This window comes from Ranitomeya variabilis, chromosome 3 (genome assembly GCF_051348905.1).
Source record: "Ranitomeya variabilis isolate aRanVar5 chromosome 3, aRanVar5.hap1, whole genome shotgun sequence".
Classification (NCBI taxonomy): domain Eukaryota; kingdom Metazoa; phylum Chordata; class Amphibia; order Anura; family Dendrobatidae; genus Ranitomeya; species Ranitomeya variabilis.
Window position 1 is genome coordinate 217,282,411 of NC_135234.1, and position 24,993 is coordinate 217,307,403.

Genomic DNA, 24,993 nt, shown 5'->3' on the forward strand with positions numbered 1-24,993 from the left:
AACGGACTGATTTTGTTATACGTTGTGTGTGACTCCAGCCTAAAGGACATCTGCAAACATTAAACATAATGGTATTTTACTTACTGATCAGAAGGGGTCTGATTGTCAGGACCTTGCAAAAGAACAGGGGCAGTATAATTTTTTTCCCCTCGACAACAGCACTGCCATCTATCTGCAGTTTATTCTACTTCCACATAAGTAGCAAATATTTTATATGTACCTGCCTGAAATCGGCTGGGCCAAGAGTTTGGCAAGCTGGAAAGCCCCCAAGGCAAATGTTAGGATTTGTTTCAGCTTTGTATTAGTATGCTTTGGAGTAGTGTGGTGCCACCTGCAGGTAATTTTTCCTTACAACAGGTTTATGAAAATTAGTGCTTAAAGTGTATTTTGTGATCACATCGTGGATGTGTGGTTTGTTTGGCTATTTTCTTGCTGAAGGGGGCAAGTTTACCTTTCAAATGGTGTATCATTTGTGTGTGTGGGTGCAGTATGAACGGAAATACAAAGTAATCACCGAAAAATAGGGTTTTGAAATAATATAGAAGGATAAAAAAGTTCATATTTTTTAATTAAAACATTCATACTCTTCAATTGTTTAAAACTATTTTTTTGATGACATACGTACCACCATACCACCCTTCCTGACAAAAATACGTAACCAAAAATACCATGTTTGGTAGGTACATGCACGGAAAGGAAGATATAGCAGCAGCCCACAGTATTGTTCTGGGGTGGATGGTTGCTTAAATGTGCTAGTAAAATGGGTATACCAGAAGTGAAATTTGTGAAAAATTTTATTCTTTTTCTCTCACGCCCTCACAAACAAAAAGCCATAAGCAAGAGTGCTACGTTGCTATGAATATGCTTGCTTAGAAAGGAATGCGGCACCATGCAATATTAGACTAATAAAACTAGTTTGTAAAGAGTAAAATGTGAAATTGGATCGCACTCAGACTGAAAATTTGGTAGTCAGCACGAGCCCTAGTATTAAACTATTGAAATAAGTGTGAAAAACTTAAACTTTTTAAAAATGCAAACACTTTTTGAGGCATAAAGTTGCATTTAAAGAGTGACCATAATTTATTTCATAAATCAATAGTACACATAAAAAAAGAAACTTTGTAATAAATCTGATCAGAGAAATTTGCTCCTTTCTCCACCAAGACTGATCTTTAATTTTTAAAATTGTTAATTCATGGGTAAAATCTGTATTCTGTAGCATTTTTGTCTTGTGACATGGTGCTCCATCAAGCTGGAAAAAAGCAATGTTCATCACCAAATTGCTGAATAATTGGGAGAAGTTGGTGTTAGACGATGTTCAGATACCAATCTTTATTCATGGCAGTGTTTTTAGGCAAAATTGTGAGTGAGCCCATTCCCTGAATGAAAAGCAACCTCACAAAAGCTTGGTCATAGTGCAGATTCTGTATTTCTTGGCAGAAAAGGCAGGTCAGAATCTGCGCCTTTTTTTGGTATGTGCACACGTTGCAGATTTTTGTGCGGATTTCTTCCTTTTTTTACCCCTGCAGATTTCTATTATGGAGTGGGTGCAGAAACGCAGCAGTTCTGCACAAAGAATTGACATGGTCCTTTTTTGAATATGCTGCCTTTTCCCTGCAGATTTTTCTGCACCATTAGCACAGCACTTTTTTTTGCCATTGATTTACATTGTACTGTACATCACTTGCGGATCTGCAGCGTTTCTGCACGGAAAAAAAAGCTGCAGATCTGCAGGAAATCTGCAACGTGTGCACATACCCTTAGAGTGCTTTACTGCTAGCATGAAATAAGACTTAGGGCTCCTTTTCACTTGCGAGAAATATGTGCGAGTCTTGCATGTTGAAAGCAAGTTCTGGCGCCGGCACTTGGGAGCGGAGCGTGCAGCTCCATATATTGCTATGCAGCTACACGCTCCGCTCCTGAGTGCCGTTGCCAGAGCTGGGTTTTAACATGCGAGACTCGGCCGTACTGTATTTCTCGCAAGTGAAAAGGAGCCCTAATGATAGCACTCACCTTCTCTTCCAGATTCCCCGTCTTAAGGTGGCTTCATCAGAGAAATGAACTTTGCTGGAAGTACAGGGATTGCAGATGACAGTGGTAAAGACAGATTCTCTGATGACATTGTCAAAGTAGCCAAGTAATTACTCAAAAGACAAAACTATAGTCGTAGGAATAGCTAAGGTCAAATATTATGAGGCTAATATGCTAATGACTAGTGAGGCTAGCATAACAAATCTATTTAAGCCATGTATTTATTATGGAATATATATGCTTTTTGAAAAAGGCTTTGTATAAGCCAAAATGCGTCACTGTTACAGTCTTTATGAATATTGAATGTGGGATGACAAAAGCACCACTTCCGGTGAGTGCCGACTGGATATACTTTGACAGATAAAATTCAAGAGATGTACGAGGAAAACCAAACATAACAACTGGCAACTCATTGCAGTGTGCTGGCAGTTTAAGTAGAGTGTGGTACTGCCACATTGGCCACAGTAGGGAACTGATCACTTCTGCTAAAGCTGCTGGGCAGCCCAAACTGATTCTGTCTGGCTGGGTGGCATCACAGGGTCTAGATATAACAGGTATACCAATATTTTTGGCTGGACAACTCCTGCATGGTACAGTAATGTTAGCCATAACATCTCCTCCATCACCAGCACCAGACTTTGCTGTGACAGTGACTACAGTAAAAACATTTTCACAATAATTTCCCTTCATATAGCACCCACTGGAAAACACTTACGATCCTCAGAGTAATCAAAGCATCTTCTTACACAGTATTAAAGAGTACTTCATAATTATTTAATTTGATATCATTTTTATACTTTATAATTTTGTACATCAGTATTCAAAATGATCCAAACCCTTAAGTTCTATTAGATAAAACTCCAGATCCAATATGCAAGTGCAACCTTACCTAAAATGTAGATGTCCACCGACGATGTTTCCACATTCTGCCCATCAGTGATGATGCACCAGTAGCATCCGGTATCTCCCAATTCTAAATGATTTAGTGTAATAGTAAAGATTCTGTTGGTGTTATTCAAGAAAATTCTGTTCTGAAAACCTTCTTGGACAAATCCATCATTGTCTATCAAACGCATGCACCCTGTCTTCTTCCATCGGCACCAATATGTCCGGGAATCGGAGTTGAAAGATTTTGGGACCCGACATTGTATCATTACTAGTTCTCCAGGATATCGGTTGAGTGGCTTTGTAATCTGGTATCTTATTTTATTTGAAGCTGAAATTTAATTTTAAGGAATATGTAAGTAGAATTGAATTAAATAATATATCATATTTTTATAACATTGTCAATGTAATATTTAGCATGTATGGATAGAAAGAACATAAGGTAGCTTTTTAGCACAGTATTACTAGCTTTCCATTACATGTCACTTACGATTTAAGATATGAATGTGAACATCTTTCCAATTTGATCCATCCTCAAATATTCCAGTACCACATCGGTAGAACCCAAAGTCATTCATTTTAATGTTATTGACAAGAATTTTGAAATCACTTGTGTTGGAAATCTCCTGTATCAATACCCTTTTCAAGAAATTTTGATGAACGTATCCAGAACTGTTTACCATTGTGTGGCAGGATAGAACACCCATTGTACTCATTTTGCAAAAGTACTTCCATCTTGTGTTGAATTCTTGGGGAACTGGACAATTAATCTTAATTGAGCCTTTGAGATGTGTAACAATAACCTCCGAAGAGTACGGAATTTTGTCTCCTGTAAGAGCAGGATAAATATATGTTCATTTGCATTCATCCTTAATTATTTCACAACTACTTGGCGCTTTAATAGAAAGAAGATATATTTATTAGAGATGAACAGATCTGACAAAATTAGTGTTTACCAAATTGTGTGGATTTTCCTAGGACACTCAATTCACAGCTAAGTTATTCCCCATACCCCAGAGCATAATAAAAGATGTGAAAAATGAAGAAAAACTTATAATTGCCTCATCTCTCCGGCTTCTCTGCTCTTCAGCAACCCCCACCCCTATGCTCGGCACATCTTATCACTGCCACCAAGGGCTGAATCCTTGGGCCTCTTTATACTAAGCTCGGACTTTCAGCTCTGATGAGCCAGAGGACATTTCTGAAATAATGCGCTTTAACTTACGACGTCAGGATGTCACAATGTGCGCCTTGACCTTGCTTATGTGAAGATTGAGCACTCGGTGATGGTTATAAGAAGATGTGGGATGGTGAAGAGAGGAGAGGACTGTGAGAGGTAAGGTGAGTATAAGTTTTTCCTTTTTATACTCTAGCTTGTCATCTCTTGCTATCTGATCCATGGGCGTACCCAGGATCAAAACTAGGGGGGGGGGGCAAGCCATGGTCGTGCTTTTTACTCACCTCGCTCACCAGGTTCCCACGGTGATCGCTCCTCATCCCAGCACTGCAGGACCTGGCACATGACCTTAAACAGCACCATGTGACCAGCAGATGTCACCGGTCATATGGAGCTTCCAGGTCCTAGAGCCCGCCGTTGCTGCGGCCCAGGCAAGGGATCAGAAGACGCCGGTGGTCACTGGGAGAGCACTGCGAGGTAAGTATAAAGCACAGGAAGAATAAGGGGAAGTGATTATCATGAAACGTGCGTTGGGGCGGCGGGAGCATCTGCGTCGGACATTACTCACATGTAAGCTTCTTACTTTTTATTTATTATTTGAAATTATATGTGCACTTTATTTATGCAACACTGGCTGCTTTATTATGACATTTAAAACTATGTGCGCATGTTATATGTGGATCTGATTGGAAGCACATTTTATATATATTTAGCACTCTATAGGGTCAATAGACATATTAGGTATGCTTTGTAGTTGCACTAAGCACTTTTTTCTGCACCTTATATATTTATGCTAATTTTAGATCTCACATGTGAGTATAAGATGAATTAAAGGGCTCCTTAGATGGTTTTTTATGGTTTTTCTGCAGCCTCTAATGTGGCATTTTTGTACGTTTTCTTTGATTGAAAATGAAAACTATTTTTTTTTTAAATATGGTGAATAAAGATTTACGTACATTTTATATATTTAGTACTTAGGCTCCGTCTTTTTCTTGGTTATTAGTATAGTCCTCCATACAGTATTATGGGCACCACATAGTCCTCCATACAGTATTGTGGGCCCCGCATAGCGCTCCATACAGAATAACATGCCCCATAAATTGCTCCATACAGTATAATGAGCTCCATATATTGCTCCACACAGTATTTTGGGTACCATATAGTGCTCCATACAGTATAATGAGCCCCAAATATTACTCCATACAGAATAATGAGCCCCATATATTGCTCCATACAGAATAATAAGCCACATATATTGCTCCATGCAGTATTATGGGCACCACATAGCGCTCCATAGAGAATAACATGCCCCATATATTGCTCCATACAGAATAATGATTACAATTAGGGTTGAGCGACTTTTACTTTTTTGGGATCGAGTCGGGTTTCGCAAAAACCGACTTTGTGAAAAGTCGGGTCGGGTGAAATCGGACGATTATTGCGTAAAGTCGGGGGCCGACCGAAACACGAAACCCAATGCAAGTCAATGGGGAATCAAAGTCGGCAGAGAGTGGAGGCAGGAAAACACCTACAGTGCCCATTTTAATGCCAAAAACATCAATTCTTATTACTGAAGCTTGTCAATCTTAATTTACTTTATAATAATAGCTAGCTAATAATGGCTGGCTCAAGTTTTTCGTGGGCCCAGGAAACGTGGAATACGTCACGGTGGTGGAGCAGGGAGAGGTAAGTATTTCAACTTTGCAAGTGCTGTGATCCTGAGCAAGCAGGGGGGGGGCACTCATTCGCATTGGCACTGGCACAGGGCCCCTCAAAGTATGGTGGTGTGTTTGACGGCGGTGGCACCTCCCACCGGCAGAGACACTTTTACGTACTATGAGGGGCCCTGTGCCAGTGACGTCGCCAACGAGTATGCCCCCCCACCTGATGAAGAAACCTGCACTTTCGTCTGCACCTTCCTCTTTGTCCCCGTGTAAGGTGGTATAGTATGCGGGAAGGGGAACCTGACTTTCAGCAGGGTCAGATTCTGGCTGTGTAGGGTGTAAGGGGAATGTAGTGGTCTGGGTCAATGTACCAGCAGACTCATCTAGCAGTGGCTGGGCAATGGGCAGGATGAGGAGGAAACACAGATCTAGGCCCAAATAATAAAGTGGGCTAAATGCAGTTCAAAATTGGTAACAGGACTAACCAGGCAGCATTGATTTGTTCAGTGGAGGACAACTGTAATGAGAGGCTGACACAGTGAGTAGGCCCAAATAAGTAAGCTAAAAGCAGTTCAAAATTGGTAACAGGAGTAAACTGGTGGCATAGCTTTGTGCAGTGGAGGACAACTGTAATGGGAGGCAGACACAGTTAGTAGGCCCAAATAAGTAGGCTAAATGTAGTTCAAAACGGGTAAAAGGACTAAACAGGCGGCATAGCTTTGTGCAGTGGAGGACAACTGTAATGGGAGGTAGACACAGTTAGTAGGCCTAAATAAGTAAGTAGGCTAAATGCAGTTCAAAACAGGTAAAAGGAATAATCAGACGGCATTGCTTGGTTCAGCAGAGGACAATTGTAAGGAGTGGCTGACACACTTAGTAGGCCCAAAAAAGTAAGTAGGCTAAATGCAGTTCAAAATTGGTAACAGGAATAACCAGGCGGCATTGCTTGGTTCAGCGGAGGACAATTGTAAGAAGTGGCTGACACAGTGAGTAGGCCCAAATAATTACGTAGGCTAAAAGCAGTTCAAAATTGGTAACAGGACTAAACTGGTGGCGTTGCTTGGTTCAGCGGAGGACAATTGTAAGAAGGGGCTGACACAGTGAGTAGGCCCAAATAAGTAAGTGGGCTAAATGCAGTTCAAAATTGGTAACAGGAATAACCAGGCGGCATTGCTTGGTTCAGCGGAGGACAATTGTAAGTAGTGGCTGACACAGTGAGTAGGCCGACATAATTAAGTAGGCTAAAAGCAGTTCAAAATTGGTAACAGGACTAAACTGGCGGCGTTGCTTGGTTCAGCGGAGGACAATTGCAATGAGTGGCTGACACAGTGAGTAGGTCCCAATAATAAAGTAGGCTAAATGTCTGCCAACATTTTTTCAGAAAGAACCAGGTGGCATAGCTAGGTACAGGGGTGGGCTCCTCTGCTCAGTAGCAGACAGTGGTAGTAGACGCAACGTTTTAACTGGTCTAAATGGAGGCCAGGGCCCCGGTATATTTTAACTATCATCTATCATTTCAACAAATTTGTATTGGCAGTGCCATTGAAGGATTTAACAACACAGACTACACAGTGGTGGAGCAGGGAGAGGTAAGTATTGCAAGTGGTAGAGCACTGTTCGAGCTGGGGGGAACACTCTCTCTCGTGGGCTGCGGTACTGGCACAGGGCCCCTCATATTACAACGGTGTGTCTGACATTGGTTGTGCACCACCACCGTCAGAGACACTTCATTGTACTATGAGGGACCCTGTGCCACTGCCGTCGCCCAAGAGTGGGCACACCCACCTGTCCAGGCAAACGGCACTCGCACGGGTGCTCGCGCCAGGTGGTGACCACGGCCCTGTGGGGGGAGTCAGCCCATTTAGGGAGGTATAAAAATGGCCTATGGTGGACATTCAGCAGCTGCAAATGGAGGAATTGGAGCAGTCAGTAAGAGGAGGCCAAAAGCAAGAAATTTTTCAGGCAAGCTACGTGTCAGCAGGGGAAGGTGGGGCCAAATAAGTGGAAATCCATGATTGGTTCATTTTAATGAAGGTTAGGTCATCGACATTTCGGGTAGCCAGACATGTCCTTTTTTCGGTCAGTATTGATCCAGCCGCACTGAAGACTCTTTCGGATAGCACACTAGCAGCAGGGCAAGCGAGCTCCTGTAATGTATATTCTGACAATTCAGGCCAGGTGTCTATTTTAGATGCCCAGTAATCAAAGGGGAATGACCTGTGAGGGAGAACATCGATAAGGGTGGAAAAGTAGTTTGTAACCATACTGGACAAATGCTGTCTCCTGTCACTTTGAATCGATGCAGCAGTACCTGTCGTGTCAGCGGTCATTGCGAAATCACTCCACAACCGGGTCATAAAACCCCTCTGTCCAACGCCACTTCAGATTTGTGCACCTCTAACACCTCTGCCATGCTGCCCACTACGCCTTGTGTTAGAACCATCACTGCCACTGTGTGCTGGGAATGCCTGAACCAAACGGTCTACAAGAGTTGCTTGTTTGGTAGCCAATATTTGCTCAAGGTTCTCATGTGGCATGATGTTTTGTAATTTTCCTTTATATCGTGGATCCAGGAGGCAGGCCAACCAGTAATCGTCATCAGTCATCATTTTGATAATGCGGGGGTCCCTTTTTAGGATACGCAAGGCATACTCAGCCATGTGGGCCAATGTTCCAGGTGTCAATTCACTGCTTGTGCTGGGTTGAGGAGCACTTTCTTGCAAATCAACATCACTTGTGTCCCGCAAAAACCCTGTACCTGACCTTGCAACGCCACCAGTTTCTATTGCCCCCTGAGAAGCATACTTCTCCCATAAATATTCATCCCCATCATCCTCTTCCTCCTCCTCCTCTTCGTCCGCCACCTCGTCCAAGAGAGTTCCCTGAGCAGACAATGGCTGACTGTCATCAAGGCTTCCCTCATCCTCGGCTGCAGATGCCTGCTCCTAATGTACATCAAACTTTGCATCAGCAGACGCATTAGTGGGATGATCATGCTTATGATGGCGTCGTCTGCACTTACCAGCCGTGTGCATTCCTCAAAACACTGAAGGACTTGACACCAGACAACTCCATGTCTGCCATCCAACTGCCTGCCCATGTATGTGTATCCTCCCACAAATAGATTACAGCACGCCTGTGTTCGCACAGCCTCTGAAGCATGTGCAGTGTGGAGTTCCACCTTGTTGCAACGTCGATTATTAGACGGTGCTGGGGAAGATTCAGCGATCGCTGACGGTTTAGCATACGGCTGGAGTGTACGGGCGACCAGCGGATGTGCGAGCAAAGTCTTCGCACCTTGAGGAGCAGGGCTGGTAACCCCGGATAATTTTTCAGGAAGCACTGCACCACCAGGTTCAAGGTGTGAGCCAAGCAAGGTATGTGTTTCAGTTGTGAAAGGGCTATCGCAGCCATAAAATTCCTTCTTTTATCACTGACTACCTTGCCTGCCTCAAGATGTACACTGCCCAGCCATGACTGAGTTTCTTGCTGCAAGTACTCGGCCAGAACTTCCGTGGTGTGTTTGTTGTCGCCCAAACACTTCATTTGAAACACAGCCTGCTGACGCTTACCACTAGCGGTTCGATAATGAGTTACCTCGTGTGCAACACTGGCAGCTGCCGATGGAGTGGTCATGCGACTGCGCTCTGTGGACGAGCTTTGGCTTATGTAGGAGGAGGGGGAGAAGGAGGAGGGGTGGCGAGCGCCTACAGCCAACTGTTTCCTAGACCGTGGGCTAGGCAGAACTGTCTCACTATGGCTGTCCCCTGAGGACCCTGCATCCACCACATTAACCCAGTGCGCCGTGATGGACACGTAACGTCCCTGGCCATGCCTACTGGTCCATGCATCTGTTGTGAGGTGCACCATTCCACTGACTGATTGCCTCAGTGCATGGACAATGCGGTCTTTGACATGCTGGTGGAGGGCTGGGATGGCTGTTCTCGCAAAGAAATGCCGACTGGGTAGGTCATAGCATGGTACTGCGTAGGCCATCAGGTCTTTGAAAGCTTCGCTTTCAACCAACCGGTAGGGCATCATCTCTAACAAGATTAGTCTAGCAATGAGGCTGTTCAAACCCTGTGTACGCGGATGAGAGGATGAGTACTTTCTTGTCCTAACGAGAGTCTCTTGTAGGGTGAGCTGGACTGGAGAGCTGCATATGGTGGAACAAGCGGTGGTGGTGGTGGTGGACATGGCGGATTGAGAGAGGGTTGGTGATGGTATTCTTGATTTTGACCTATATACAGTGTTTCCTACCAAAAACCTTGTGATTCCCTGACTGCTTTGGCCTTGCGACGATACCTCCACATTTGCTGCTGGTGGTGTCCTAACCGGTGGGCTTACAGTGAGAGAAGCAATGTAGCGTTGCTGACTACCTTCATTCTGAGCAGGTGCACCAACGGTACGGGACGTTTGGTAGTTAGTCCAGGCTTGCAAGTGCATGCTGGTTAAATATCTACGCATGCAGGTTGTATTTAAATTTTGGGGATTCTTCCCTCTGCTAAAGGTCTTTGAGCATTTCTTACAGATAACTTTGCACTGATCATTCGGATCTTGGTTAAAAAATTGCCACACTCCACTATTCCTACTATGGAATACCTTTTCAGGCATTGCACGCTGTGCTACTTTCACCGGATGGCCACGCTGTCCTAAAACTGTTTTTTTTTGTTGTAAAGCGTTTTGGGCCTGAGACGGGCCTGCCAGATGAAAGCTGTTGCAATGTAGATGGCTGCTGTGGATCATCCTCCTCCGCTTCTGAGCTACTGCCAGCGGCACCCTGTTCCCCCAATGGCTGCCAATCTGGGTCAACAACTGGGTCATCTATCACCTCCTCTTCAATGTCATGTGCACCTTTCTCTGTGTCACCGTGTAAGGTGCTATAGCATTCGGGATGGGGCACCATAGTCTCATCAGGGTCAGTTTCTGGCTCAGTACACTGCGAGGGCAATGTAGTGATCTGAGTCAATGGAACAGCATAATAATCTAGCTGTGGCTGTGCATCAGTGTGCTCCATGTCCGATTCATCTTGTAATGGGCTGTTAACAATTTTCCTTTCTAACCCAGGCACAGTATGTGTAAAGAGCTCCATGGAGTAACCTGTTGTGTCGCCTGACGTATCCTTCACTGTTGGCTTGGGTTAAGGACACAAGGAAGCGACTTGTTCCTGACCGGGAGCATCCACTGACGACTCGCTGCTTTTAAATTTGGAACTTTCTGAAGCGGAGGCGAAAGAGCTAGAGGCTCAGTCAGCAAGGAAAGCCAAAACTTTTTCCTGCTGCTCCGGCTTTAAAAGCGGTTTTCCTACTCCAAGATAAGGGAGCCTTCGAGGCCTTGTGTAGCCAGACGATGACGCTAACTCAACACCTCCAGCCTTAGCTGCTATTTTGCTTTTCCCACTACCACCAGATGCTCCACCACCACCACCATCAGTACCAGCTGGCAACGACCGCCCACGGCCTCTTCCACCAGACTTCCTCATTTTTGGGAAAATCTAAGAGGACTGAGGTATATCCACTTTGTGAGAATTTGAATCTCACTTTTTTTGGGGGGAGACTGAACCCAAACTCAGGCCCAGTGTATAAAGCAATGCAATGTGAGTGGCAGCAAGTGGCTGGCTGATACACCACAAACTAAGAGGACTGAGGTATATCCACTTTGTGAGAATTTGAATCTCACTTTTTTGGGGGGGAGACTGAACCCAAACTCAGGCCCAGTGTATTTTACAACACAATGTAAGTGGCAGAACGTGGCTGGCTGATATACGACAAACTAACAGAACTGACGTATATCCACTTTGAGACAATTTGAATCTCCCTTTTTTGGGGGGGAGACAGCACCACAACTCAGGCCCAGTGTGTAACACACTGCAATGTAAGTGCCAGCAAGTGGCTGGAAGATATCTGAAAAAATCCAAGGACTGTAGTACAATTTCAATCTCCCTACAATGATCTCAGGACAAGTATGGCAGCAACAAAAAGGACTGCTGTACACAAAAGTGTGGACAAATAAACAAGATAACTGCAGAAAGGAGCAACATGATTTTTGCTTTTAAAAAAGCAGTTGGTTTGCACAGCAGCGGTGCAAACAGAAATGCAGCTATCAGGGAGCCTTATAAGGCAGCCTAATAAGCTACAGAGCTGATGCACAAAGATATAGCCTCCACTGTCCCTGCAAAACAAAGGTGGTGTTGGACAGGGGAAATCGCTACAGCACAAGCGGTTTGGGGGTTAATCTTCCCTCCCTAACTATATCCCTGCTTCTGACGAAGCTGCAGCAACCTCTTTATACCCCCTGTGACGCCGCAGAAAGCAAGCCAATCACTGTAATGCCCTTCTCTAAGATGGTGGGGACCGAGACCTATGTCATCACGCTGCCCACACTCTGCGTCCTCCTTCAATGGCTGAGAAATGGCGCTTAACGCGTCATATGAAACGCGACTTTGGCGCGAAGATCGCCGACCTCATGGCCGATCCCACAGTGGGATCGGGTCGGGTTTCATGAAACCCGACTTTGCCGAAAGTCGGCGATTTTTTAATTTGTCCAATCCGTTTCGCTCAACCCTAATTCCAATATATTGCTACATGCAGTATTATGGGCCCCATATAATACTCCATACAGTATAATGAGCCCCATACCTGCATATACATCACCAGCCCCAGCCCACTGAGCCCAGCACCTTTTTTTATACATCATCACCAGCCTCAGCCCACCGAACCCAGCACTACCTGTGTTCTGTTTGATGAATCCTGTCATGAATCACACTCTTTGAGTATCGCCAGGCTCTTTATTCACATCATGTCTCAACCTCCATTACATGAAAATCCAGTGTACAACAACATCCAACAAGTTCCAAACAAAGAATATAGAACACACATAAAAGTAGTGAGACCCCTAGAGGCCACATGAACATATAACATATTGCTACATCCTTTCTCTTTTAACTGGAGGAACAATAAAAGATACTAAACTAAAGTATACTATGACAAAGTTAGAAATTAACCTAGCACGTCCAGTTAGATATAATCTTTGAGGTGCGCCGGCTTTTTGCTAATTCTGCCAGCTCTGGTAATATAAGATGTGTCCCTTTCTACATCTGGTATATCTGGTAGTTCTTCTGATATTGTCTGTCTCTGGCCAGAGTCCTCACCCTGATGATCAGCTGTCACTGTTGGTGCCTGACTTGTACTTTCTGCCTCGTTGTCTTGGGTGTCTGGATACTGTTCAAAAGGCCATGAATCATCTCTTTCTCGCGTTTTCCTCAAATATCTCCGATTCCTCCTTAGTCTTCTTCCGTCGTCTGTTAGAATTTCGTAGGACCGAGGTCCCAGTTTCTGGACAACCTTTGCCTTTTGCCAGTGTGTGTCAAATGTGCTGCTTGGCTGCAGCCGAATGTTGTCATTTCTCTGGAGCTCAGGCAGATCCTTTGCAGAATTATTGTAATAGAAAGCTTGCCTCACTTGATTCTTCTGTAATTTAGCTTCGATGTTTCCCAGCAGCTTTGGCTCTAACAGATGACACGCAGTTGGTACTAGTGTCTTTGTACGCCTACTCATGAGCCTCTGTGCCGGACTGCTGTCTAGGCCTTGGGTGGGTGTGTTTCTATGATCCAGTATAGACAGACATACATCAGCACCCGCCTGGTTTGCTTTCTGCATGAGTCTTTTGGCCGTTTTTACTGCTGACTCTGCTTTCCCATTACTCTGAGGATATCTCGGAGAAGACGTCTGGTGTTCAAATTCCCACTTCTTACTGAAAGTTTTGAATTCTTCCGACGTAAACTGTGCCGCATTGTCAGAGAAAACGATATCTGGAATGCCATACCTGGCAAAATGGGCCTTGAGTTTTTTAATCACTGTTCTCGCCCTTGTGTCCTGCACCAAATCAACCTCCCAGAAGTTAGAGAAATAGTCCACTGTAATCAGGTATTCTTTGTCATTCCATGTGAACAAGTCTGTTCCTATTTTTGACCAAGGCCTATGTGGAATTTCATGAGGTTGCAATGTCTCCTTTGGTTGCTTATCATTGCAGGATGCACATATTTCACATTGTGCTATGTAATTTTTTATGTGGTCATTCATTCCTGGCCAATAAACTGATTCTCGTGCACGACGTAGGCATCCTTCCATGCCTAAGTGAGAAGAGTGCAATGTTTTCAATATGTCTCTTCTGAGAACTTCAGGTATAACAGCCCTGTCTCCTTTAAAGATGATTCCTTGCTGCACTGACAATTCATCTCTTATGTGGAAGAATGGTGAGACTTCCCTCGGAGCATGCTGCTTGTATTTTGGCCAGCCCTGCAAGATGACAGTTTTTAAACTCTGGAGACTTTTATCCTTCTCTGTAAAAATCTGGAGTTGCTTGACCTTTTCTTTTGACACTGCAAGGTAGTTACACATGTTGATGGTTTCAATGTCTTCCTCCTCATCCTTTGTGCTAGGAAGGTAAGCTCTGCTTAGCGTATCTGCAATCAGTAAGTCTCTTCCTGGACAGTACCCGATGTCAGCATCATATTTCTGAAGTCGCAACAGCATGCGCTGTAGTCTCTTTGGAGCATTTAGTAATGGTTTCTTTGTAATACTCTTTAATGGTTTGTGATCCGACTGCACTGTTACCCGTCGACCATAGGTGTACTGGTGAAACTTCTCCATCCCAAATACCACAGCCAGTAGTTCCTTCTCAATCTGCGCATATCCCTGCTCTGTTGTTGTAAGGGCTCTGCTTGCAAATGTAATTGGCTGTTTGTTCTGCATTAATGTGGCTCCAAGGCCTTTTTCCGAAGCATCACATTGTACCACCACTTCTCGATCTGGATCGAAATACTTTAGGGTTGCTGTATCTGCAATGGCATTCTTTACTGCTCGGAAAGCAGTCTCCTGGCTTTCTGTCCATTCACAACGCACATCTTTGTGGGTTAGCTGTCTCAGTGGCTCACACATGTCTGACAGATGTCTGCAAAATTTTGAGAGATAATTCACCATGCCCAAAAATCGTTGTACTCCAGAAACATCAGTAGGGGTAGGCAAATCTTGTATTGCTCTCACCTTTTCAGGATCCACTCTGACCCCAGTTGAAGTCAGTCGATGACCAATATAGGCCACTTCTGTCATTTTCAATTTGAATTTGTCCAAATTCAGCTTAATGTTTTTTTCTCTGCATCTGACCAAAAATTGTATCATCTTCTGATCGTGATCCTCGACTGCAGATTCCATATTTTCACCTTCTCCCACTACCAGGATATCATCCGCTATTGTCTTCACTCCAGTAAGTCCTTCCAAAGCCTGCATCAATTTCTGCTGGAATATCTCTGGAGCAGATTTTAGTCCCATGGGCATTTTCAGCCATTTAAAGCGTCCAAATGGTGAAGAAAATGTTGTCAATAAACTTGAATCTTCAGTCAGGGCCACATGCCAGAATCCATTTTTTACATCACATACAGAAAATATTTTAGCCTTTGATAAATCTGGTAGGATATCATCTAATGTTGGCATTGGGTAATGGTTTTGTTTCAGCGCCTTGTTGAGTGGCTTAGGATCAATACATATTCTTAACTTGCCTGATGGTTTCTGCACTATGACCAAACTGCTGATCCAATCTGTGCTCTTATGGACTGGTGCTATCATGCCTCTTCTCTGTAAATCTTGCAGTTCTACTTTCAGCGGTTGCGTTAAAGCTACAGGCACTCTTCTTGTGGGTAATCTGGTGGGCTGCACTGTGTTGTCAATTTCTAGCCTATATTTACCTTCAAAGCACCCATCACCTTCAAATACATCAGCATACTCTGCTTTTATTTTCTGCATGTCCAAGTTGTGCTCTGCATTTAGTTTTGGATTTTGTATATCCTGGGCAACTTCAACAGACATAATGTTCTGAGACTGTACTTTTATTAAGTCCATTGCCTGAACTGCTTTTACTCCCAGTAATGGTTACCACCCCGTAACACGGTAAATTCAACTCTATAACTCTTTCTGTTACATGGGTTTCGTATTTTTAGCTTACATGTCCCCATTGGTTTCAGAACACTTTTGTTGTACATCACCAGTACCTTGTCAGTTGGCTCAATAGAAACCTGTTTGTTTAGCAGATCAAATGAAATTATATTGCAGCTTGCTCCACAATCCAGCTGAAATCTAATGGGCTTCTCATCCAACAAGAATGTTGCATAAAGCTGCTTGGCATCCTTCACTACTGACTGCCCGACTACATTGACTTTCTCTGTTGTAGACTGCATTTGTAGCCATGTAATGTCCTCTGCACTGTCAGTGTCTGGTGTCACAGCGTGGAGCTGTCTGTACTGTTTGCCTCTTCCCTGCCTGCAGACAGCAGAGTAATGATTCTTCTTGCCACATGACCTGCAGGTTTCCCCATATGCTGGACACTTGGTTTTGTCTCTCTCATGTCTTTTCCCACAATACTTGCAGTGGACAGTGTTTATAGGGTAGTCTGGTCCTGTCTTTCCTTTCATAGATACTGCATGTACCTTGTCATCATCATTCTCACTGGTGCCTGCCATCATCTTCAGGCTGTGCTGTGTGAGCTCAGCAGCCCTGCAGATTTGCATACATTTCTCTAAAGTCATGCCTTCCTCTCTCAGTAATCTTTCTTTGAGATGACTGTCCTTTATGCCACACACCATTCTGTCCTTGATTAGACTGTCCCTGATCTCTCCAAAGCCACATGTTTCTGCAAGTCTCCTCAGCTCTGTCAGATATCTGTCCACATTTTCACCATCCTCCTGATGTCTTGTGAAAAACATATCTTTCCACTGTCTCATTCTTCTTTGGGTCACAGTGTTTATCAAATGCCTGCAGAATGTCTGCTAGGAGGAAGTTGTCTGTGTCTGGGAGCAAGGTGTGGGCTAATTCTCTGCCATATTCCCCAATTAGGTAATAAAAAAGCTTTACTTTCCGTTTGTCATCAGTGGGGCCCACAGTCAGATCCACATACAGTGTAAACTCTTCCTTCCAATGTCTCCAGGTCTGGGACAGATTACATGAAGTGACATCCAGTCTCTGAGGGGGCTTCAGACCAGTCTCCATTTTGCTGTACTGTCAGGGAATCTGTACTTACAGTTGCAGTGATCTGTGCAGTTCCAGCCTCATATAAGCTCTGAGAATTTGCTGGTTCTGTGCCCGGCTGCCACCATGTTCTGTTTGATGAATCCTGTCATGAATCACACTCTTTGAGTATCGCCAGGCTCTTTATTCACATCATGTCTCAACCTCCATTACATGAAAATCCAGTGTACAACAACATCCAACAAGTTCCAAACAAAGAATATAGAACACACATAAAAGTAGTGAGACCCCTAGAGGCCACATGAACATATAACATATTGCTACAACCTGTATATATCATCTGCTCCAGCCCACTGAGCCCAGCACCACCTGTATATACATCAGTCCAGCCACAGCCATCACCCAGCACCTGTATATACACATCAGACAAGCCAGCCACCAGCCCCTGTATATACATCAGCCCAGCCAAAGCCAGCCCCCAGCTCCTATATATACATCAGTCAAGCTACAGCCGGCCCCTGTATATATGCAGCGCCCCAGAGTCCTGGTTGTTGCAGTACTGTGGCTCCGCCACTATGGGGAGCCATGGTGCGTCCGATGGCACTGAAGGAGTTCATCTGATCAGGTATCACAGACACCAATAGATTTCACAGCTGGGCCTCCGGGGGGAGCTAAGGGTTCTATTCATTAGGCCACTCCCCACCATAGTGGGTAAACTGAGGGTCAGGCAGGAAGTTAGAGAAGAAAGCTGACTGGATTGGACGAAGCAACACCTAGTGGCAGAGGGTGTTGTGGAGGAAGAGACAGTAGGGTCTCTGTCAGGGGTGGGATCCTGACAGAGGCTTGGCATTGAAAAGAACGTAACGGGTCCGCGCCAGCTCCGGGAAGCGGCAGGACCCAAGAAAGGACTAGAAGCGAGATAGATTGTGCTGAGTGAGAAACGAGATCAAGCAATAGGAGAATACCAGTAGGGGTCGTGCTGTAAGACCGGAGCAACATCCTACTGAGGCGCACTACCGGCGGCCGGAACGCCGAGGGAGTATTTCATTAGACAGCTTCAAGCAATACTCTAAACAGCGGCAGGGCAGTCAGTCTCAGGCGGGCTGTCTCACCTAAATCACCTATGAAGTCTTGGGAGGCAATTGCGGGAGAGGGGCGTCTCTAGGGTCCCGGAAGAACTCCAGGCCTACCCGACAAACGGGTGCCGTTCTAACTGTAACATCAGGAAGGGACGGAAGATTAGCAGAAGATCAGTTAATCGAGTTGTGAGGGAACACGAGAAACAGACACAACGGTTGTGGGGTACTTTCCGTAAGCATAGCAGGGAAGGACTACAACACATAGCGCTAAGAAGGAAGGCACCGATTTCCACCTGTGAAGTGAACTCTGGAGGTGCCATTGGACCGGCCGGACTTGCGCAGCCTGGTGAACCGTATTCTGGACTGAGGACTCAGAGATCTCCAGTAAAGAGGTAAAGAGACTGCAACCTGGTGTCCTCGTTATTTACCGCGACCTGCACCCCACAACCGCACCACCAACATCCACACCTATCATTCACTGTGCGCCCCACGGCAGGGTCACGGGCCGGGGCCTAGCCGCCATGACAACCCCAGAAGCAGAGACCCAGAGGCCGGGTACCGGGTACCCCTCGGCCCTGCGGCAGTGGGGGCGCTACAATTTGGCGTCACGAACAGGATCTACTTAAGCCTGAAGAATCGGGTCATGTGTGCCTTGGAACTGTAATTTGTTGTGCTTGGACTGTACTTTATTGCAAAGACTGTGTTGCGCCATTTACCGCCAAAATCCGCCGCCATTGCAGCGCTGAAGAGAGAAGGGGCGTGAAGTAGGCGTAGATAAGCTGGAGAGCGCGAACAGCGATGACCGCCCAGTCTAAGTATTTCTGTGTCCTGAGGACGTGCCCGTCAACAGCCGAGGTCCACCTCCTGATCCTGGTTGGAGGGTGGAGACCATGGGGACGGGGCCGCCCACTAAAGAGACCGCGGGAAGAAGACATTGGAGAAAAGGCCAAGATGGCGACACCAGGAGCACCACGCGGGGCTGACCCGGTCCGGCCTGAGGCTACGCAACCTGACATAGCCCCAGAAACGCCAACGCTGCGGGGTCTGACCCTCACAGGGTCACCGATGGGCCGACCCCCTCTGCCGCTGTCTGAGGAATGTGTGGCTGCAGCCGAGGCCCGACAGCTAGCCCGCAGGCTGGAGGCTGATGCCCGCGTGCTTACTTGGCTAGGCCAGCCCACGGAGATCCGTTTGTCCCCAGTGTCCCCTGCTCCTTCCCACCTGGCCGCGGCTGAAGGTACGCTACAGACGCCGGGCCTGAAGATCATGCCGGACGCCGAACATCTACGGCGTCTGATGGCAGCGTGGCGGAGCCGGCCCCAGCCTGCAGAGCAGATTGATTTAATTAGCGCTCCGGAGATCCCGCCATCACACTGGGGTGTAGTGGTGGCCTTTAACCCTCAGTGTGGAAGAGGAGTGATCCAGGAGATCGGGGAGCCGCTACAAGTCCACGTAGACCGGGAGGAGGTGGAGCCCTGCAGCGGGAGATTCACTCGTGATCTGGAGCCAGGTGATGCCGTAACCTACACGAGGTGGAGGAGGGACGCTGGCGAGACGGGCTGGGTCGCCCGAGGCGTCCAGCGATGCATCGCCCTCCAGGCTGCTGCCGAAACACCGGAAGAAGGTGATCCCAGGGGGAAAGCAGTAGAGCCCGGCCCCGCGGAACCTCGAGAAGCCCGGCCTCGCTGTGCCCCGGAGGAACGTGTGCGCCTGCCAACGAGAAGGGCCTCCCGGCGAGGGATTTTATCGCTGCTGGGACCGGAACCGCTTCCTGGCTCACCAGTGCGATCCGTTGGCCTGGTGAGGCCAGATCGGAGACCACCACAGTAAGATTCTACTGTACTTTCTTACTTGTAAAATAGTTACTGTTTTATTGCCTTTTATGATTGCTAAAACCCGTCCAGGGTAAATTCTTAAGGGGATCCTTCTATGGACCTGGGATCCCTTTTGTTTTTGGGTATTTTCTATTTTTCTACGTTACTTCAAAAACTGTGAAATCATGAACAGTGCATGATCCGAACTTTTTGTAAATAGTTTGCACCTTATTAAAGGCGCTCCCTACTGGTTTTATTTAAAGACTCTTTGCGAAGATACCGCACTGGAACCTTTGCTGAGCATGGACTGGTAGTCTGAGAAGACGAACTACCTCAGAAAGACTTGATCCCCTCTTAAAGGGGATGTTCATTTGCCGCATTTTGATAGTAATATTGCTTAAGACAAGTAGCAATAACGTTGATGAAGAGAAAAGTGATGATAATGTTGTACGAGAAAAGTTATATGTGTTTAATTAGTTAAATGTGAAGAAATACTGATGATGTGCTCTGAGAATTAAAAGGTGAAAGATAGAAGAAGGATGCAGTGGGCCCGTAGAGATAGATGTGGTGTCCAGCATGCAAGAAAGGAAGAAAGATAATGAGAAGGCTTAATGTTCGATAGAAAATGTTTAGATAATTGTTGTGAATTTGGATTCTGGGCTCCCCCGGTGGCTACTGGTGGAATTGAACTTGTGACATCATCTTCCCTGTTCACCTGTTCTGATTAGATCTGGGTGTCGCTATATAACCTGGCTTCTCTGTGAGATGCTTGCCGGTCAACAATGTTATCAGAAGCCTCTCTGTGCTTGTTCCTGCTCCCAGACATCTACTAGATAAGTTGGACATTCGTCCATGTTTTGTTTTTGTATTTTGGTTCCAGTTCACAGCTGCAGTTTCGTTACTGTGTCTGGAAAGCTCTTGTTGATCAGGAATTGCCACTCTGGTATTATGAGTTAATGCCAGAGTCCTAAAGTAATTTCTGGATGTGTTTTGTTAGGGTTTTCTACTGACCATGAAAGTATGCTTTCTGTCTTCTGCTATCTAGAAAGCGGACCTCAAATTTGCTAAAACTATTTTCCTGCTGCGTTTGTTGTTTCATCTCATATCACCGCCAATATATGTGGGGGGCTTCTGTCTCCTTTTTTTTGGGCATTTCTCTAGAGGTGAGTCAGGTCTTATATTTCCCTCTGCTAGCATTATTTAGTTCTCCGGCCGGCGCTGGGCATATAGGGATAAAAAGTAGGACATGCTACCTGGCTACTTCTAGATGATGCGGTAGGTTTAGTTCATGGTCAGTATAGTTACATCTTCCAAGAGCTTGTTCCTATAGAGGCTTATGCTAGTTCTCTGGCCATGGAGATCATGACAGTTTGACCGGCCCACTAAAGGGTTAAAATCCTTGGCTGAGAAAGGAGAGAAATAAGAAGTCTGCTGAGAGTTTTTTTTTTTTTTTTTTTTTGTGCTCTTAATTGGATCACTTGCCAGTCTGTCTATGCTGCAGTCTTTCTTTTTTTTCTCTCTCCTTATAATCTTTGAATGGCTTTGTGTTCACCTGTTAATAATGGATCTTCAGAGTGTAACTGCAGGTTTGAATAATCTCACCACGAAAGTACAAAATTTGCAAGATTTTATTATTCATGCTCCGGTATCTGAGCCGAGAATTCCTTTGCCGGAATTCTTCTCAGGGAATAGATCTAGCTTTCAGAATTTTAGAAATAATTGTAAGCTATTTTTGTCCCTGAAATCTCGTTCTGCTGGAGACCCTGCACAGCAGGTTGGGATTGTGATTTCCTTGCTCCGCGGCGACCCTCAAGACTGGGCTTTTGCATTGGCACCAGGGGATCCTGCGTTGCGCAATGTGGATGCGTTTTTTTTGGCCTTGGGCTTGCTGTATGAGGAACCTCATTTGGAACTTCAGGCAGAAAAAACTTTGATGTCCCTATCGCAGGGGCAAGATGAAGCTGAAATTTACTGCCAAAGATTCCGTAAATGGTCTGTGCTTACTCAGTGGAATGAGTGTGCCTTGGCGGCTACTTTCAGAGAGGGTCTCTCTGATGCCATTAAGGATGTTATGGTGGGGTTCCCTGTGCCTGCGGGTCTGAATGAGTCCATGACAATGGCCATTCAGATCGATAGGCGTCTGCGGGAGCGCAAACCAGTGCACCATCTGGCGGTGTCCACTGAGAAGACGCCAGAAAGCATGCAGTGTGATAGAATTCTGTCCAGAAGCGAGCGGCAGAATTTTAGACGGAAAAATGGGTTGTGTTTCTATTGTGGGGATTCTACTCATGTTATATCAGCATGCTCTAAACGTACTAAAAAGCTTGATAAATCTGTTTCCATTGGCACTTTACAGTCTAAATTTATTTTGTCTGTGACCCTGATTTGCTCTTTGTCATCTATTACTACTGACGCCTATATCGACTCTGGCGCCGCTTTGAGTCTTATGGATTGGTCCTTTGCCAATCGTTGTGGGTATGATTTAGAGCCTTTGGAAACTCTTATTCCTCTGAAGGGGATTGACTCCACCCCATTGGCTAATAATAAACCGCAATACTGGACACAAGTGACTATGTGTATTAATCCGGATCACCAGGAGATTGTTCGCTTTCTGGTGCTGTATAATCTACATGATGATTTGGTGCTAGGATTGCCTTGGCTGCAGTCTCACAACCCAGTCCTTGACTGGAGAGCTATGTCTGTGTTGAGCTGGGGATGTAAGGGGGCTCATGGGGACGTACCTTTGGTGTCCATTTCATCATCTATCCCCTCTGAAATCCCTGAGTTCCTGTCTGACTATCGTGACGTCTTTGAAGAACCCAAGATTGGTTCACTACCTCCGCACCGTGAGTGCGATTGTGCTATAGATTTAATTCCGGGTAGTAAATACCCAAAGGGTCGTTTATTTAATCTGTCTGTGCCTGAACATACTGCTATGCGAGAATATATAAAGGAGTCCTTGGAAAAGGGACATATTCGTCCATCGTCATCTCCCTTAGGAGCCGGTTTTTTCTTTGTGTCAAAAAAAGACGGCTCTTTGAGACCATGTATTGATTATCGGCTTTTGAATAAAATCACGGTTAAATATCAATACCCATTGCCGTTGCTGACTGATTTGTTTGCTCGCATAAAGGGGGCCAAGTGGTTCTCTAAGATTGATCTCCGTGGGGCGTATAATTTGGTGCGGATCAGGCAGGGGGATGAGTGGAAAACCGCATTTAATACGCCCGAGGGCCACTTTGAGTATTTGGTGATGCCTTTTGGTCTTTCTAATGCCCCTTCAGTCTTCCAGTCCTTTATGCATGATATTTTCCGCGATTTTTTGGATAAATTTATGATAGTGTATCTGGATGATATTCTGATTTTTTCGGATGACTGGGACTCTCATGTCCGGCAAGTTAAGAGGGTTTTTCAGGTTTTGCGGTCTAATTCTCTGTGTGTCAAGGGTTCTAAGTGCGTTTTTGGGGTTCAGAGAATTTCCTTTTTGGGATATATTTTTTCTCCCTCTTCCATTGAGATGGATCCTGTCAAGGTTCAAGCTATTTGTGATTGGACGCAGCCCTCTTCTCTTAAAAGTCTTCAGAAATTTTTGGGCTTTGCCAACTTTTATCGTCGATTTATTTCTGGTTTTTCGGATGTCGTTAAGCCATTGACCGATTTGACTAGACAGGGTGCTGATGTTGCTAATTGGTCCCCTGATGCTGTGGAGGCCTTTCAGGAGCTTAAGCGCTGTTTTTCTTCTGCCCCTGTGTTGCGTCAGCCTGATGTGACTCTTCCTTTTCAGGTTGAGGTCGACGCTTCTGAGATCGGAGCTGGGGCAGTGTTGTCGCAGAAAAGTTCTGACTGCGCCGTGATGAGGCCTTGTGCCTTCTTTTCCCGTAAATTTTCGCCCGCTGAGCGGAATTATGATGTTGGGAATCGGGAGCTTTTGGCCATGAAGTGGGCGTTTGAGGAGTGGCGCCATTGGCTCGAGGGGGCCAGACATCAGGTGGTGGTATTGACTGACCACAAAAATTTGATTTATCTTGAGACCGCCAGGCGCCTGAATCCTAGACAGGCGCGCTGGTCATTATTTTTTTCTCGGTTTAATTTTGTGGTATCGTACCTACCAGGTTCTAAGAATGTTAAGGCGGATGCCCTTTCTAGGAGTTTTGAGCCTGATTCACCTGGCAACTCTGACCCCACAGGTATTCTTAAGGAGGGAGTTATCTTGTCAGCCGTTTCTCCAGACCTGCGGCGGGCCTTGCAGGAGTTTCAGGCGGATAGACCGGATCGTTGTCCGCCTGATAGGCTGTTTGTTCCTGATGATTGGACCAGTAAAGTCATCTCTGAGGTGCATTCTTCTGCGTTGGCAGGTCATCCTGGAATTTTTGGTACCAGGGATTTGGTGGCAAGATCCTTCTGGTGGCCTTCCCTGTCACGAGATGTGCGAGGCTTTGTGCAGTCTTGTGACGTTTGTGCTCGGGCCAAGCCTTGTTGTTCTCGGGCTAGTGGATTATTGTTGCCCTTGCCTATTCCTAAGAGGCCTTGGACACACATCTCGATGGATTTTATTTCAGATCTGCCTGTTTCTCAGAAGATGTCTGTCATCTGGGTGGTGTGTGACCGTTTTTCTAAGATGGTTCATTTGGTTCCCCTGCCCAAATTGCCTTCTTCTTCCGAGTTGGTGCCCCTGTTTTTTCAAAATGTTGTTCGTTTGCATGGTATTCCTGAGAATATCGTTTCTGACAGAGGAACCCAATTTGTGTCTAGATTTTGGCGGGCATTTTGTGCTAGGATGGGCATAGATTTGTCTTTTTCGTCTGCTTTTCACCCTCAGACTAATGGCCAGACCGAGCGGACTAATCAGACCCTGGAGACATATCTGAGGTGTTTTGTGTCTGCTGACCAGGATGATTGGGTTGCTTTTTTGCCATTGGCGGAGTTCGCCCTCAATAATCGGGCCAGCTCTGCCACCTTGGTTTCCCCGTTTTTCTGTAATTCGGGGTTCCATCCTCGATTTTCCTCCGGTCAGATGGAATCCTCGGATTGTCCTGGAGTGGATGCGGTGGTGGAGAGATTGCATCATATCTGGGGGCAGGTGATGGACAATTTAAAGTTGTCCCAGGAGAAGACTCAGCTTTTTGCCAACCGTCACCGTCGTGTTGGTCCTCGGCTTTGTGTTGGAGATTTGGTGTGGTTGTCTTCTCGTTTTGTCCCTATGAGGGTCTCATCTCCTAAGTTTAAGCCTCGGTTCATCGGTCCGTATAAAATATTGGAGATTCTTAACCCTGTTTCCTTCCGTTTGGACCTCCCTGCATCCTTTTCTATTCATAACGTTTTTCA

General features: G+C 45.7%; 1 protein-coding gene across 5 annotated transcripts in view; it reads right to left on the reverse strand.

Moving 5' to 3' along the window:
* The window catches only part of LOC143815672 (uncharacterized), a 219,540-nt gene that overhangs the window by 168,824 nt on the left and 25,723 nt on the right, over positions 1-24,993 (reverse strand). For all 5 annotated transcript variants that reach the window (XR_013223776.1, XM_077295171.1, XM_077295172.1 and 2 more), the window contains exons 2-3: positions 3,407-3,745; positions 2,921-3,247 (exon numbers count right to left, since the gene is read on the reverse strand). Coding sequence is in view for 4 of the 5 variants with exons in the window: in XM_077295171.1 (XP_077151286.1) it covers positions 2,921-3,247; positions 3,407-3,745 (666 nt within the window). In the remaining variant the exon portion in view is untranslated. The remainder of the gene's footprint in view (positions 1-2,920; positions 3,248-3,406; positions 3,746-24,993) is intronic.